We start from the raw sequence: 14,751 nt of genomic DNA on the forward strand, positions 1-14,751 counted from the left end.
CATGTAATACTGCTAACCTAATTAGCCACTTTTGCACCAAAAGGATCAAGGACAATTTGGGTCATCAGGTTCAGAGGGAAATTCCCCAATTCTTCCAGTCCGGCTGCCCAAGGGTTAAGGCACTTATTAATTGCCAAATTTGACCTAATTGAGATAACACTTTGGAACTCTAGATTTACCTAGACAAATAAAAGAAAGCCTCCTAATTTAGTAAAAGAAATCTTAGATAGGGGTTTTGCACACCCTTTATGGTTGCCTATGTGGAATAATCTGTCTTTGTATTCCCTGCCAGCCATTGGCTCTGACCACAAGCCTATGCTTGTGAAAATGAACCTTAGTAGTAGAACTGATAAGAAGCTCCCACATTTTCAAGCTGCATGGTTTGAGCATCCAAGTTTTCTTTCTTTTTGGTAAATCTAGATGAGATAAATCATGTGATTCTGATTTGGTTATTAATATTGAGGTCTTTGGACATATTAACCATTTAATGAAGGCCTTATCACTCAAATTCAAATGCTTTAAGATTTAGAGTCCTCAGATGAGATCTTGGAAATACTAGAATACCTGAATCAAACCCTTAAGTGGCTTCTACATGCTGAGGAGATCTTTTTGGTGCCAGAGTTGAGACATCTGTCTCTGAAGGAGACCCTAATACTAGGTTTTACTAAATGTGTTTGTTAATCATTTTTGTACTATCTTTACGACCTCAAACCCTAGGGACTCTCATTTATTGGAACCTCTCTTTCTGAAATATATATTGGAAGAAGAGAATTAGAGATTGATCTCTCTACCCTCTGTGGATGAAAAAAAGGATTCTGTTTTTAGTATTGGTTCTTTTAAAGCACCTGGGCATGACGGAGTCCGTGTTGTGTTCTTCCAAAAAAGCTGGGAATTTGTTTAAAAGGATGTTGTTCAGTTTGGTCATGATTTCTCCAACTCTCTCACCTTGCCCTTTGGCACCAACCATACCCTCATCAACTTGTTCCCCCTAAAAAAGGTAGAGCGTTGCAGCCTCCTGACTTCATGCCTACAGCCTTTGCATTGTAACCTACAAAATTATTTCAAAACTTCTTGCCAAAAGACTTCAAACCATCCTACATATTAAGAAAGCAACGCCCAAAGTGGCGATTTGCAGAAGAAACCAAAATAAGAAAGAGAAGAGACAACACACAATGCACAACACAAAGGATTTATGAGGTTCACCCCCAAGGTGGGAAGCTACATCTACAGCCGAGCAACAGAACAAGTTTTCACTATCTCTAAAATGTTACAAACCTTCAACATCAGCCCTTCTAGAGAAAAGAGCAATATATAGAGAAACCTTAACCCAGAAAGTATAAAAATACCCCTAGGACCAAAAAAAACCAACTAGTCAAGGTCGGACCAAAACTAAACATATATTGAAATACTGTTGAGATTTGACATTCAAAAATGACGACCCCAACCCCTGTGAAATGAAAATCCCACCCCAATTGGATGCCCCCGTGCGCGTCTCTCATTGGCCCTGAGTTGATGCATGGACCATGCAGCCTAGCAGCGATCCCACCACCATGTTTTTATTATAGAAATGGGGAAGAAATTACTGCATGATTCTTGCACCAACACGGGGCTAATGAGAGCATGCACAAGGGCATCAACATAGATGGGGGGATTTTAATTTTACAGAAGGGCATAATTATATTTTCGTGCATTGCTATATGTGGGTGCAAGATCCACGCGACTAGGGAGCATTCTTTTCCCCTACAATTAAAACACAAGATATGGGTGTGAGCAAATTACAGGAAGGTTCACGCCAATTTCACTTTTGTAGTTCAGTCTTCTTTTATTTTCTCTACAAATGAAGCTCAGACTTTAAAATTTCAGTTTGCCAAAGCCTCACCAAGGAGTGTCAACAGGCCGGGCTGGGCCAGGCTTGCCCTAAACCCTAGCCCAACCCTAGGAGCCTTAACTTAAATCCAAGTCAAATCCGACCCTACCAAGGCCAAGTATACCCTCAACCCAGCCCGACCCTAGCAGGGTTTTTCCAAGCTCGACCCAGCCTTGATTGACACTGAATATTTAGACACATTGAGTTGTGGCACTATCAAAGCCCAGACTTAAAAAAAAGAATGGTGTTTTTTCATAGAATAGTTGTTTCCAAAATCAAACCCAAAACCATTTGCTCCATTTTCTACCTACACCATTTCAAGCAACCTCTTTATATTTCATAAATATATACCATATGATATGTATTTTTATTTGCTCTATTTCCTGCCTGCTCCATTTCCCCAGTTCCTCTCATAGAGGGGGTGGATCCCACCTAGGTAGGGGTAGGATGGTCATTTCCACCCCCTCTATTAGAGGAACTTGGGGAAATGGACCTGCCTAGGAAATAGAGCAAATAAAAATTCATATAATATAGGGTCGAGGCCTCAACCCAAGCCTGGCTTGGCCTTGCCAGGGCCACACAAATATCAAACCTAGCCCGGCCCAACACTGTCCAGCCTCAGGGCTGGTTTGGGCGGGTTCGGGCTGGCCGGGTTTTTTTTTGACTTCCCTGGTCTTGCCGCTTGCTGAATATCCACCACAAAGCCAGAGCCCATATACACTCGAGTTCTCCGAGCAGGATTTAAGCCAGAGGCTTAAATCAACGGTTCTCCTTCAATTTCGTCAAAATAACAGAAATGCAACGAAAATAATCAAAACCTGGAGCCTTGATTTTCTAGACCGGTTTTTTTCTTACCCAATTTTCCTTGATCTGGTTTTTCACAACCCAAATGCAGATTAGGTTTTCCAAATTATAAGCGTATATTAAAACCTATCGCGTTACTAGGGTTCTTCCATTACCTCTCTCAGTTCAATCAGTCTGCAGCCCTCGAAAGCTCGAAAGCCAGAGACTTCAGCAGGATGGCGGAAAGAGGAGGAGAACGAGGCGGCTTTGGACGTGGTTTTGGCGGCCGCGGTGGTCGTGGCGATCGTGGACGTGGCCGCGGAGGTCGCCGTGGTGGTGGTCGCCGCGAAGAGGAGGAGAAATGGGTTCCCGTTACCAAACTAGGGCGACTCGTTAAAGAAGGGAAGATCAAAAGCTTGGAACACATCTACCTTCACTCACTTCCAGTGAAGGAGCACCAGATTATGGAAACCCTCTTACCTGGTCTCAAGGATGAGGTTATGAAGATCATGCCTGTTCAGAAACAGACCAGAGCAGGTCAAAGAACACGTTTTAAGGCCTTTGTTGTTGTTGGTGATGGTAATGGCCATGTCGGATTGGGTGTGAAGTGTAGCAAGGAAGTTGCTACTGCTATTCGTGGATCCATCATTCTGGCGAAGCTGTCTGTGATCCCAGTTAGGAGAGGTTACTGGGGTAACAAGATCGGAAAGCCGCACACTGTTCCTTGTAAGGTTACTGGTAAGTGTGGTTCTGTTACGGTCCGGATGGTGCCTGCCCCACGGGGTGCTGGTATTGTCGCTGCTAGGGTCCCTAAGAAGGTTCTTCAGTTTGCTGGGATAGAAGACGTGTTCACATCTTCTCGTGGATCGACGAAAACTCTTGGGAATTTCGTCAAGGTATTGTGGTTTCTCATATTTAGGTCTAATCTTGTGGTGTTGATTGCTGACCACTTGTTTGTGCATTTCTGAATTGCTGCATTAAGTAGTAGTTATTATGATTGATAAAAAACCTTAGTTGCTAATTGATTATGGGGTATTTCTAATAACCTATTTCTACTGTAGATGAATAATATATGTGGTCTGCATACTTGGTAAGTATCGTTTGAGTGATTCAATTTTTATTTGTATAATTAATGAGATCGCTTGATAATCATAAATGTGTTTTTCCCCTGATTATTGAAAACCACACAAATGCTTATTATGGATTACGGGGAGTTAAGTTTTTAGTTTTTTCTTCTCTTGGAAAGTAATTATATATTTGTGATGGTATGCTTTGTAAGCATGGAAATCATGGCTTATGTCACTCATTTTCAGCCTTTTATGAGTTGTGTGATTTCTATTGTCATGCTTGCAGGTGGAAATTGTAATATCAAATCTATAATAGTTTAGGATATACCAGCTCACGATTGCATTGTTTTGCTGAAGTTTTTGAATGCATTATAGTTTTAGATACGGTAATCACCGTTTGGTGTATGCAAGTTACAAACAAAAGAATCTAGAAAGAACCATCCATTTACCTTATATTTTATATTGTGCTGATGTATAGAATTCACGATGAAATCCTAAACCCTTTTGTCTTCAATCTGATGGAGGTTGTCCTTTTGTTTATTTGAAACACCCTACAGCTTTCTCAAGCAATAAGATTGGTCATTTAATTTTCACCTCGTGTGAAATTCTTCTGAAGTTAGAACTTTTACTTTAGATTCATTTTGGTAGTAGTACTATCGGGTATCTTGCTGTAACAATAGTCATATTGTCTAAGCTGTTTTGTTTTGGGCCTTTGGAAGTCTGATATTGTAATGAGCTGCACATGATAAAGACTCTGCAGATTGTTAACTCATTATTGGACCTCATGGTTGTAAGTGATATTTTCTTTTCCTATATCCTGGCTCCTTTCTTATTTTTGCAACTCATTGGCCTAAAGTTCTCCATTCAGCTGCTAAGTTCAATGAATTTCCTTACGCTGTAGCTTTATGAAGTATTTGGTAGTGGTCAATGGATTTTGCTAAATCTTCATTCTCTATCATACTACTCCATGCTAATTGCTGGGTTTGGTAATTCTTGATTTTATTTGGGTTGGGAATACAGTTGGCTGGCCTTTCTTATTTTCTATGTTCTGAGCTTATTTGAGTTTGTATGACTTTATGTTTAAGTAGTTGGGCTTTTCTTATTGGGTTACTAGTGTATTTTCAGTAATGGTTCTTAAGTAGAAAGTAGTTAGGATGAGTCCCTATGTGATTAGGAGGTCCTTTGAAGAAGTTAAATAGTTTGTTTTGGGTAAAGGTTACGATGCTGGTTGTAGGCTATTTAATTCTGCAATTGATTATTGGTTTATACTTCGACATGGACTTTATCACTTCAGGATTTATGGATAAACCCTGGGACAGACTTCCAAAGATCTTGCAGTTGGATTTAGTGCTTTTCTCGTTTTTCATTTGCTTTTGTCAATAATCAACTCAAATAAGTTTTAGTTGTTCAAATACAGCTTCTATTCTGTTTCTTTGTTTTTTTGTTAAATTTATTTCAGTCAGTCTGTTCAATTGACTGAACTCGATCCTAGGTTTGCTTGTTAAATCAGTTCTGATACCCTAACTAATTTTAGGGGTTGATTTTGTACTTTTACCATTCCATTATCAAGTAACCCATTGTCCAGTTTGGGTCTCTAAAATTTATCTCTGGATTCTAATCTTGTTGATTATTCGGATTCTTGAATTCCTGAATTGAGTATGATTTCAGCAACATCTCTCTAGTGATATTTAAGATTTCATATGGGCTTTTACTCATAATTTTCTGATTTAATTCTTATCAATTTTACTTGTGTTTCAAATATTTGAGTTATTCTGAGTCTGGCTATGCTATTGTGTTTTGAATTCCATTATTATTTCTGATCTGAGAAATAACCACTGTATAGCTACATTGAGTATTACCTGTAATCAAACCCCTATTCTACTGTAGAGTCATATACCTAATTTTACCAATTGTTGGTCTTCAAATTACATTGGTTGCATGTTAGTCTGCAACCATGGAGGCTTTGGGTGAGTTTGATTTATGTTAAAGTCAACCCCTATGAAGGATTAGTAATTTTCAAAGCTCCTATCCCCCCTTTCCCCCATGAAAAAAAAAAGAAAAGAAGGATTAAAGAGAGGAAAAGGTTCCTACAAATTCCCAACATTGACAAGGTGGTTTGTTGGCACTTTTACTGTTGATAGATGGGGAATACAACATGAGAATACAAGTTAAATGTAGCGGCTCACTGATAATTGACCTTTTCAAACGGTTTTGAAACCACTATAATTATGGTCCTACACAAGGAGAAATCAGATTGGTCTGACATTTTACACACGGCAGGTTATTATTTGGGAAACATGTCCATGGACTAAATGTGGTGCTTATCAAGCTTCCATGTGGCAGTTATTATGAATCATGGTGGCATGTGGGAAAGCGTTCCTCCAATGGGAGTGTGTGGAAAACACCCCCCCCCCTTAAAAAACAAAAAGAATCCCTGCATATTGTTACTTGTGATTGAGATTTTAGATTTTGAGTACATTATTACCTGCCACGCCTAACATGATACTAGTTCGTTTCCGTCATTTCTGCCTTGTTTGTGGGTGGGCTGGAGTTGGGTTTTCCTGTGATCAGTCCACTAGTTACCATCACATTGGGTTCTTCTTCAGTTTGGAAAAATGGTTTGTATTTTTGTTGAATGTAATTGACTCATGATCTGAAAACAAGCGGAGGGCATAGATGTGGAAGCTAGATATACTATGCCTGAAGTCTGATTGCGAAAAACCTAACATTAAATATTTGTTAATTTCTCCCCTAAAAAATCAATACAAAAAATGCTGTTAGAGAAGGGGCATGGTGTACATTGATCGCACATTCTCCCCCCCCCCCCCAAGTAATATATTTTTGTTGTTTTTATATGGTAGGAAAAATGCTATGCATAATTGGATGTGTTTTTTATGTGCAGGCTACCTTCGATTGTCTTCTTAAGACGTATGGTTTCCTGACTCCTGATTTCTGGAGGGAGACACGCTTCACAAAGTCTCCTTTCCAGGAGTACACGGATTTGTTGGCTAAGCCTACAACCAAGGCACTCATATTGGAGGAGGAGCAGAAGATGGAGTAGGTGCTTTTTTTTTTGGTTGCTGAGCAGTTTTCAGGATACATTCTGATTGTTGAGCAGAGAGCTTTTGGTGCGTCACTGAAGTTCCCTTTCTGGACGAGATTTTGTTTCCCTTCCCCCCTTCCCTTCTTTAATTAGATCTTAGATTATAAGTAATATTGGAATTGTTAGACTCGATTATATTTTTTGTTTTCTGCTGAGCACATGTTTTTTTGGTCCCTCTGGCGTTTACCTGATGACTCCTTAAATATTCCTTTGAGTTTTCATGCTGCTTAATTTGGTTCAGTTATCTTAAGAGTTATGTAGTATTGTTAGTTTTTTCTGCCTTGATCTCTTTACCAAATGATAAAGAAAATTGCTTCGGAAATTAGTTATGTAGTGTTAGTTGTTGTTTCTGCTTTGATCTCTTTACCAAATAATAAAGAACCGAAATTCATTTTGAAACAACAGTTACGCTCTTTCATTGGTGGACTAAGTTTAAGTGCCGTTTCCCATCCAATTTGGAAAGTTCTCCTGTACGTGAAGTTCCTGGTCCAATTTGGAAGGAGGATATAAAATGTTTTTTTTTTTTGGTTGATGATTGATATAAAATGCTTCTTGAAGTGTAACATTAAATTCTATCCTCTTGTTAGGTCCAACTGACGTTTACATTAATCTACAAAGATGAATGACCAAAAAAAAATAAGGGAAAATTACATGATTAGTTACTGTTTGGTTTTCATTTATAAAATTGTTCATCCTATGTTTGAGTTGACAAAAATAGACAAAAACAAGTCTAGTTTTACAAAACTAGACAAAATAGTGACTCTTCTCCCTTCCTCTGCAGTTCCCCTCTGAAAAAATTTCTTTTTTTTTTTTTTCCTTTGTTACATGAGAATGGCGGTGGTTGGGACAAGGGTAGGGTTGCAGGGAACGGAGGATGCTTGTGCGAGAAGGCAATGACAGGGGTAAAAATGATTAAAAAAGTAAAGTGTGGGAGGGAGGGATACTATTTTGTCCAGTTTTGTTAATCTTAACTTGTTTGTATCTATTTTTGTTTACTCAAACATAGGGTGGATAGTTTTGTAAATGAAAATCCAAAAGTAGCTAATCATGTAATTTTTGCAAAAAAGAATATGTCGCCTTCTTTAGATGTCTGTTTGGCATGGTGTAGGTGTATTCGGTGATGGAATTAGTCTTTGGCGATTTTAATCTAGGGAAGTAGTTTTCTTTACGGGAGTGTTGTTTACGTCAACATTCTCATGTGTTTATCTCTCTCTTCCTTAAAATAAGGGGGCAGAGATGTCTTTTCACATGGGGAGGAGAGAGATAGACTCATGGGAGTGCTGGTGTAGGCTACACTCCTGGACAAAGAACTTTCTCCCTTTAATCTAATTCTAAGAATTGCCTATTTTATTAACACAAGTTGTAAAAAAACAGAAAAATCTCAAAAAATCTCTCCTTTCTCCTAAAATCTCTTACGCCCTTCCTTTGACCCAATTTTACTTTTTAGAAGAAAAGTAAAAACTTAAAGCAAAGGTCTTATCCTAAATTGTAATCAATTGTAGTAAATGTTAGATATATGTGTTTAAATTCTTATTAAACATGTTAGTTTGCATTATCATTTTATGTGTGATGGGTTATCGTAAGTTTTTACCTTAAAATGTTCACAACTAGGGATTATATTGGGCATATTGTTCATGAGGTTGTTACATTTTATATTTCTCAGAATGTGATTTAACAATATATGTATGAGCATTCATATTTTATGAGTGATTGAGTGTTGGAGATGATAATAATGAGAGTCTTGTATGGATCATCGTCAATTGTTTATGTAACAAAGCTCTCTGATAGTTGTTTTTGTTCTCATACCTAAGAGGGTCCTATCGATGTAGGTGTATTTTGTTTGTCTAAGGATATTATATCAATGGGCCAAATTTATGATAATTATCTATGAGTGGAGGAGATTTTCAATATGGAATACACTTTCTGATTAAGGAGAATATCTTGAGAGAATGCAATGATTGGATGAAAATTCAAGTTCGGTAGTAATTTTGTAAATTATTTGCAAATGCATTTAAATAGTATTATTTTTAAAAATATTTTATAACCAATAAATGATCAACATATTATGTACTAGTTGTTTCGATGGATTAGGGTTTTTGACAATTGTATTTTTCATATCCAAAAATCTGTTATGCAACGTTAAAGCGGAGAGACTTAAATATAATATTATTTTTTTATCACTTGGAGGGTGTTTTCCTCTATGGAACAACCATATTTTGGAAGACGGGACATGGCATCGAAATGGAATATGGTCTGAGTTTATTTTGGTTTGATTGTGGCATTCACCAAAAATTGAATATCTAATTGGATTAAAGAAAAAAAAGAGTAATCCATGTACAAGGCTCCCACTACTGTAGGGTCTGGGTGCGATCATACCACCATATCTAATAGGATTAAGTTTATTAATTTTTCCTTCATGGATGGTGAAGAGAGTATCCCTTCACCAATGGTGATGTGATGTTATGATTGACCTCCAAGTTCATCATTAACCCCCACCCTCTATTGGGATTTGGGATCCGACTCCTCTTCAATAAGTCCGCCGCCCAGGAAGTGCCCAATGAGGCATCCGACGGCTGGGTTGGCTGCCACATATCCTCATTTGGTGGATTCCTCATTGGAGAGGAGCACGATGCCCCTCTCTATTGTTCATGGTCATAAACCCCTTTCTCCAAAGCAATCAAAAGGGTCAGGTAGGGTGATGATGAGATTCTCTATCTAATATGAAAAAGGGAAAAAGTTCTCTGTCCGGGAGTGTGGCCTATGCCAGCACTCCCATGAGTCTATCTCTCTCCTCCCCATGTGAAAGGACACATCTGCCCCCTTGTTTTAAGGAGGAGAGAGATAGACACATGGGAGTGCTAGCGTAGGCCACACTCCCGTACAGAAAACTGCTTCCCTATGAAAATAATCAAGAACTACAAAAGAGCTGGTCTGGATTGGTTTTTTTACTACAATTTGAAACCCTATGACCTCTTAATTAACGGAGGTCTTGTATCCTAACAAGTTGGTGCCAAAAGTGAAATCATGTTAATACATGCAATGATTTTACACGAACAATAAGGTGTGGCAGTTGATGATGAACTAAAAATTCAATCATAGAGTCAGATCACCAATGGAGAAGGAATTCTTCCTTTCTCTACGTTTGAAAAAAAACTTAAATCCTAAATCATATGACAGATTGCTGCTTAATTGGGTGAACCAGGCTCAATTTTAAAAGGTTCTGTCAGATGGGTTCAATCTGATTTGTGGGTCATGAGGTGATTCACCCTAAAAGCCCTAATCTCTTTACCAACGGTCATACAACTAAGGGATAGTGTTTGGAAAAAGTCCAAAAAAGTGCCCATAATCCAATGACACAGGTGTGGAAAGCTACAGACCATTCATCAATTGGGTTCTGAGCCTGAGGTGTTAGGGTGACACATCCCTTTCACAACCAAAATTAAAACATTTCAGTTCTACGGACATTACAAAAAGACAAACTGGATAGAGAAATTGGGAAGAGAAATCAATAGAGACATAACACACACAAACATCTTGGTTCCTGTTTTTTCTAGTTTCGAAACCCTAAAATAGAAGAAAGAATGAGAAAAAAAATTAGGGGCAATTACTATCACTACCTTACACTTAGCCTATATCTATTAAAACTATTCTACCATAAAAGTTTTTTTTTGAAACTACTCTGTTTTTTAACTTTTACATTTCTTTCTATCATCATATTTTTAAATATCCATATTGCGCTTCCTTTTCACCTAGTAACTTGCTAATCTATTTAACCTACCTTTCTTCTTCTATTTTTTACTATTAATGAGAGCGGCCACCCGCTTCTTCTCTCCCATTTTTTATTCCATTCGATATTTGTTTTTGTTTTTGTTTTTTCTTCAATTTTTCAATTTAATTAATTTTTTATTAAACATTTCATCCTCATCGTTCTTCTTCGAACAAATTGACTTGATCCTCATTGTGATCCAATTCTTCTCAGTCGTCTCCGTTATAGGTGTGTTCCCTTCTCTGAAACCGATCCATCTTTTATGGATTCTCAACTGAAATCGCCAAGAAGGTAGAGAAATTCCAATGATTGATCTTGTGCCGTTCTATCCAATGACTGTGAGGTTGAGGAGAGCTGAAGATGGTCATGCACAGATCAATTGTAATGGAGAGGGAGGGTTGCCTTCTGCTTCTACGAATATGAAGAGGGAGAAGAAGAGTGACGGCTCGAGAATCATGTTGTAGGTTAATAAAAAATAAAAAACACGGAAAGGCAAATTGAATAAAAAGAGGAAGAGAGAGAGAAGAATTGGGATGCTTTGAAGAGCGTCGATCTATTCCATGGTTTTAGTTCACTGTATCAGAACGGGTATCGCGAACCTGCAAAACCGATACGATATCGGCCTGGATCAATTGTATCGACAAAATTACTCTTGAATCTCCTTAAAAAATAAATTTTCTGACCATTTTACCCCTTGTTTGTACCATGCTATCGATACGATATCGACACGGTATCGGTGACTAACAAAATCGACACATATCGCCTGATACGGGCAATACAATACCGATACTTAGAACCATGATCTGTTCGAAGAAGAATGATGAGGATGAAAGGTTGAATAAAAAATTAATTAAAGAGAAAAATTGAAGAAAAAATAGGGAAAAAACGAATGGAGTAAAAAACGAGAGAGAGAAAAAGCGGGTGACTGCATTTATTTTTTACTATTTTAATGTAAAAAATAGGAGAAGAATAGTAGATTAAATAGATTAGCAGCTTACTAGGTGAAAAAGGGGCAATCTGGATATTAAAAAACATTAATGATAGAAAGAGATGTTAAAATTTAAAAGCAGGCTAAGTGTAGGGTAGTGATAGTAATTGCCCCAAAAAGTTATCAGTCAAAGAATATCTAAAGTGCCCCAACGTTCGAATAACAATAGTTCTTCACTTTCTCTCTTTAATCTCTCTTATGTTCGTTCCCTTTTGTTTCAATCTCATCTCCTCAGATCCTCAACTATCACAAGAGAGAGGATAGTCTTCGTAGCCATGTTAATGGACATGTTTATTTGTTGTATAGTGTCAAAGTTGGATAATGAGCAACCACCATTAAGGGAAGCGCCGCCTGTGGCGGTGGTGATGGAGTCAAGTACTCATTCAACACAACGGTCGATCGAGACATTGATTGTGGTTTTAGCTGTGATCACAATCGCCGGCGTCATTGCAGGAATCTTTGCTCGAGTTTGTGGTGGACGTCAGTTTAGGGGAAGTGGTGAAGATGACATGGAAGGGTGTGTGGAGAGGAGGTGTAAGAGTTGCATTGATGGTGGAGTTCCACCTCCACCGGAAAACATAAAGGCTCCGGCCACAGAAGAAGCAAAGAAGTGAGGTGAAGTATTATACAGGCATTTTATGTTGTAGAATGTAAGAAAATGTTTGAAACTTTAGGGTTCTACTACTACTGATATGAAAATCTTCCATAATTTCCATCATTTGTTCTTGATCGAGTAGTAGTTCTGGGGGTTTCTGTGCAAAACTGTTAAAATCTCTTTTTTACTTTGAAATCTGATATGTGACGAATGGTTTTCCTTCAATGTTTGCTAGTTTTCATCTTTAGTTGCATTTCAGTGAGTCCCCCTTCTTTAACGTTGGATTGGAAACCCATCCCTCTCTCTTTTTTTAGGATTTAATGGGAACTGGGAAGTCTCACCTTCCGGCATGAATGAACCACTTATGGGGTAACCAAGCTAGCAGAGACTACGCCCTATGAATTTTTTTTTTTAACCAAAAATGAAATTGAGAGTTGAAATCCTTCTAGATTGAGACCAGGGTTTCCAAAATCGGTGAATGTGATTATTCACACCAAGCTTCCCCCGATTTCTGCCGTTTTTGATCTTGATCGATTCCGATTAGACCAATTGAGACACATGTTTAGTGCTTTTTTAGTGACATCATACAAACCATGCACCAATCCGATTGATGAAACAAAAGAAGATTCGTAACCAAACCTTTTTACCTTCCGAGTGTGACAGACTAACCGACCTTTTCTTTAATGAGGGTAAATATTATCCGATGTATACTCGAAAAAAATGTAATTTTTTATAAAAACATAATGATAAATCACCTTTAAAATATTTAAAAAACCTTTTTATTCTTATATCAAATAAATTTAAAAACAGATAAAGAACAATTTCAACTTCTCACTTTACCATCACTTTACCATTTCGGTTACAACAAGATGAGCCCTTTGTTAATACTTAATAGTTATAATTAAGGTTATGTCATAATTGCAAATAAAACTAAGGGTTATGAGCCCTTTTCTTGTGTGTGTGCACTAGCGAAGATCAATCCTATAGCCTTACCCATTATCAAATGGTTGGGGATCTACCACTCAAGATGATATGCTTACCCGCCGTGAAGACGAAAGTTTAACGTGTTGGCAAATCCGGTTTCAAAAGCCATCCAATTGCCATATTTTCAATCAGCCACTAGTTTTCTTCCTAGAGAACCCAAGAAAGTCTCATTTTTACTTAAGAAAGATGTAGTACACGGCGAGGATAAAGGCTCTTTTTAATTTTGATTTTGATCGATTGGATATCTTTCATAAAGAATTGAAAGAAGATGTGATGATTTTTTTTGGAAAATCTCAACGAAAAATACACATTATTCCTTCTTTCTATCGAATCGATCATATCCTCTATCTACATTCCACGAATCATTAATAAAAACTATTTTCAATCAAAAGATAAAATTGTTTGGTAAACATTAGACAAAATAGAGTATGAAGTGAGAAACTATTTGGTAACTATTTAATTGTAAATAATTGTTAGGCCAAAGATTTCATACACAGCATCGTCTCCCCTCTCACAAAGAGTAGGAAAAGTCATAAACGCCCACCCATATTGTATGCCTCGAAACTCCCACCCTCTCACATGCATGACTTACATAGTCATGTATGATAACTTCCCCCTAATTGTTATAACATTTTTAAAGAAATGAGCAGAAACTATGGAAAGTTAGCATTAAAGATAGCCTTTTATGAAGACATGACCCAAAGCCCATAAATGGTTTAAGTAGTGGGTGAAGGGAGTCCACTTTCGCTCATCTTCCATCTCAATTTCCTCACATAATTGTAACAGAGTATTTGGTTACAAATTTTTTTTAAAAGTTGGCGAGATGCGGGGAGATCATAGGCTAAAACTACACTGGTGCATTATTTCCTTATTATCTGCGCAGACTCAACAAACTCCCATAGCTATTACTCTTTTCAAAAATGGCGAAATCCTAACGCTTACCACTTGATTTCCATCGTAAAACGGCTTCTTCTAACCTCTGACTTGAAGTCTCAACATAGAGAGAGAGGGAGATAGACAAAGGGTATCTGAGAGGAGACTTGGAAAGTCAATCGAGAGTAAGGGTGTCAATTTGGTACGGAATCGGATATTCGGTTTGGATTCGGTTCAGTTCCAAGCAGTGGCAGTGGGATCTAGATCCGAACCAAGTCTTGGATCGATTCTAGAATTGAATACTATAACGATCCTAGTCAAATCAGTTCGGATCTGGTTACAATTCAGTTTTTATCTGGTTACTACATTCGGTTTTTTTTTTTGCTAAAGGTCAGCAAGTATATATTGAAAGTAAGATGAAAATTACAAAAATAAATGAACTGAACAGCTGTTGTGGCTTGAGAGCACAATCAGCCAATTACAAGTACTACATTCCGTTACTATATCCAAAAAAACAATCATGGAGAGGGAGAGAGAGAGAGAGAGAGAGAGAGAGAGACCATTACATACCTTCAATACACAACCTTGCGGCCTTTGCTTGCCTTGGAACAATGCAATAAGACCAATGGAGGAGAGGAAACGAAGAACTGGAAGGATGATCCCACAAGCTCTACCTTCGGCCTTCATTGTGTTCATTTGGGACTCATGAGCACAGAAGACGCTTA

General features: G+C 37.8%; 2 protein-coding genes across 3 annotated transcripts; both read left to right on the plus strand.

The window, feature by feature from the left end:
* Positions 1–2,817: 2,817 nt before the first annotated feature.
* LOC122642686 (40S ribosomal protein S2-3-like) lies at positions 2,818–14,751 on the plus strand. 2 transcript variants are annotated; one of them, XM_043836242.1, is made up of 4 exons: positions 2,818–3,546; positions 6,620–6,778; positions 7,907–7,912; positions 14,737–14,751. In XM_043836242.1, exons 1-2 carry the CDS (start codon positions 2,887–2,889, stop codon positions 6,776–6,778), a joined length of 819 nt encoding a protein of 272 aa, XP_043692177.1. In that variant the 5' UTR covers positions 2,818–2,886; the 3' UTR covers positions 7,907–7,912; positions 14,737–14,751. The 2 variants fall into 2 exon arrangements, with proteins under 2 accessions (XP_043692177.1, XP_043692176.1); XM_043836241.1 differs by lacking the exons at positions 7,907–7,912; positions 14,737–14,751 and adding an exon at positions 8,713–8,722.
* LOC122643174 lies at positions 11,850–12,188 on the plus strand. Its single transcript, XM_043836825.1, has one exon. The coding sequence runs from the start codon at positions 11,850–11,852 to the stop codon at positions 12,186–12,188; it is 339 nt and encodes a 112-aa protein (XP_043692760.1).

This window comes from Telopea speciosissima, chromosome 10 (assembly GCF_018873765.1).
Source record: "Telopea speciosissima isolate NSW1024214 ecotype Mountain lineage chromosome 10, Tspe_v1, whole genome shotgun sequence".
In the NCBI taxonomy this organism is placed as follows: Eukaryota; Viridiplantae; Streptophyta; class Magnoliopsida; order Proteales; family Proteaceae; genus Telopea; species Telopea speciosissima.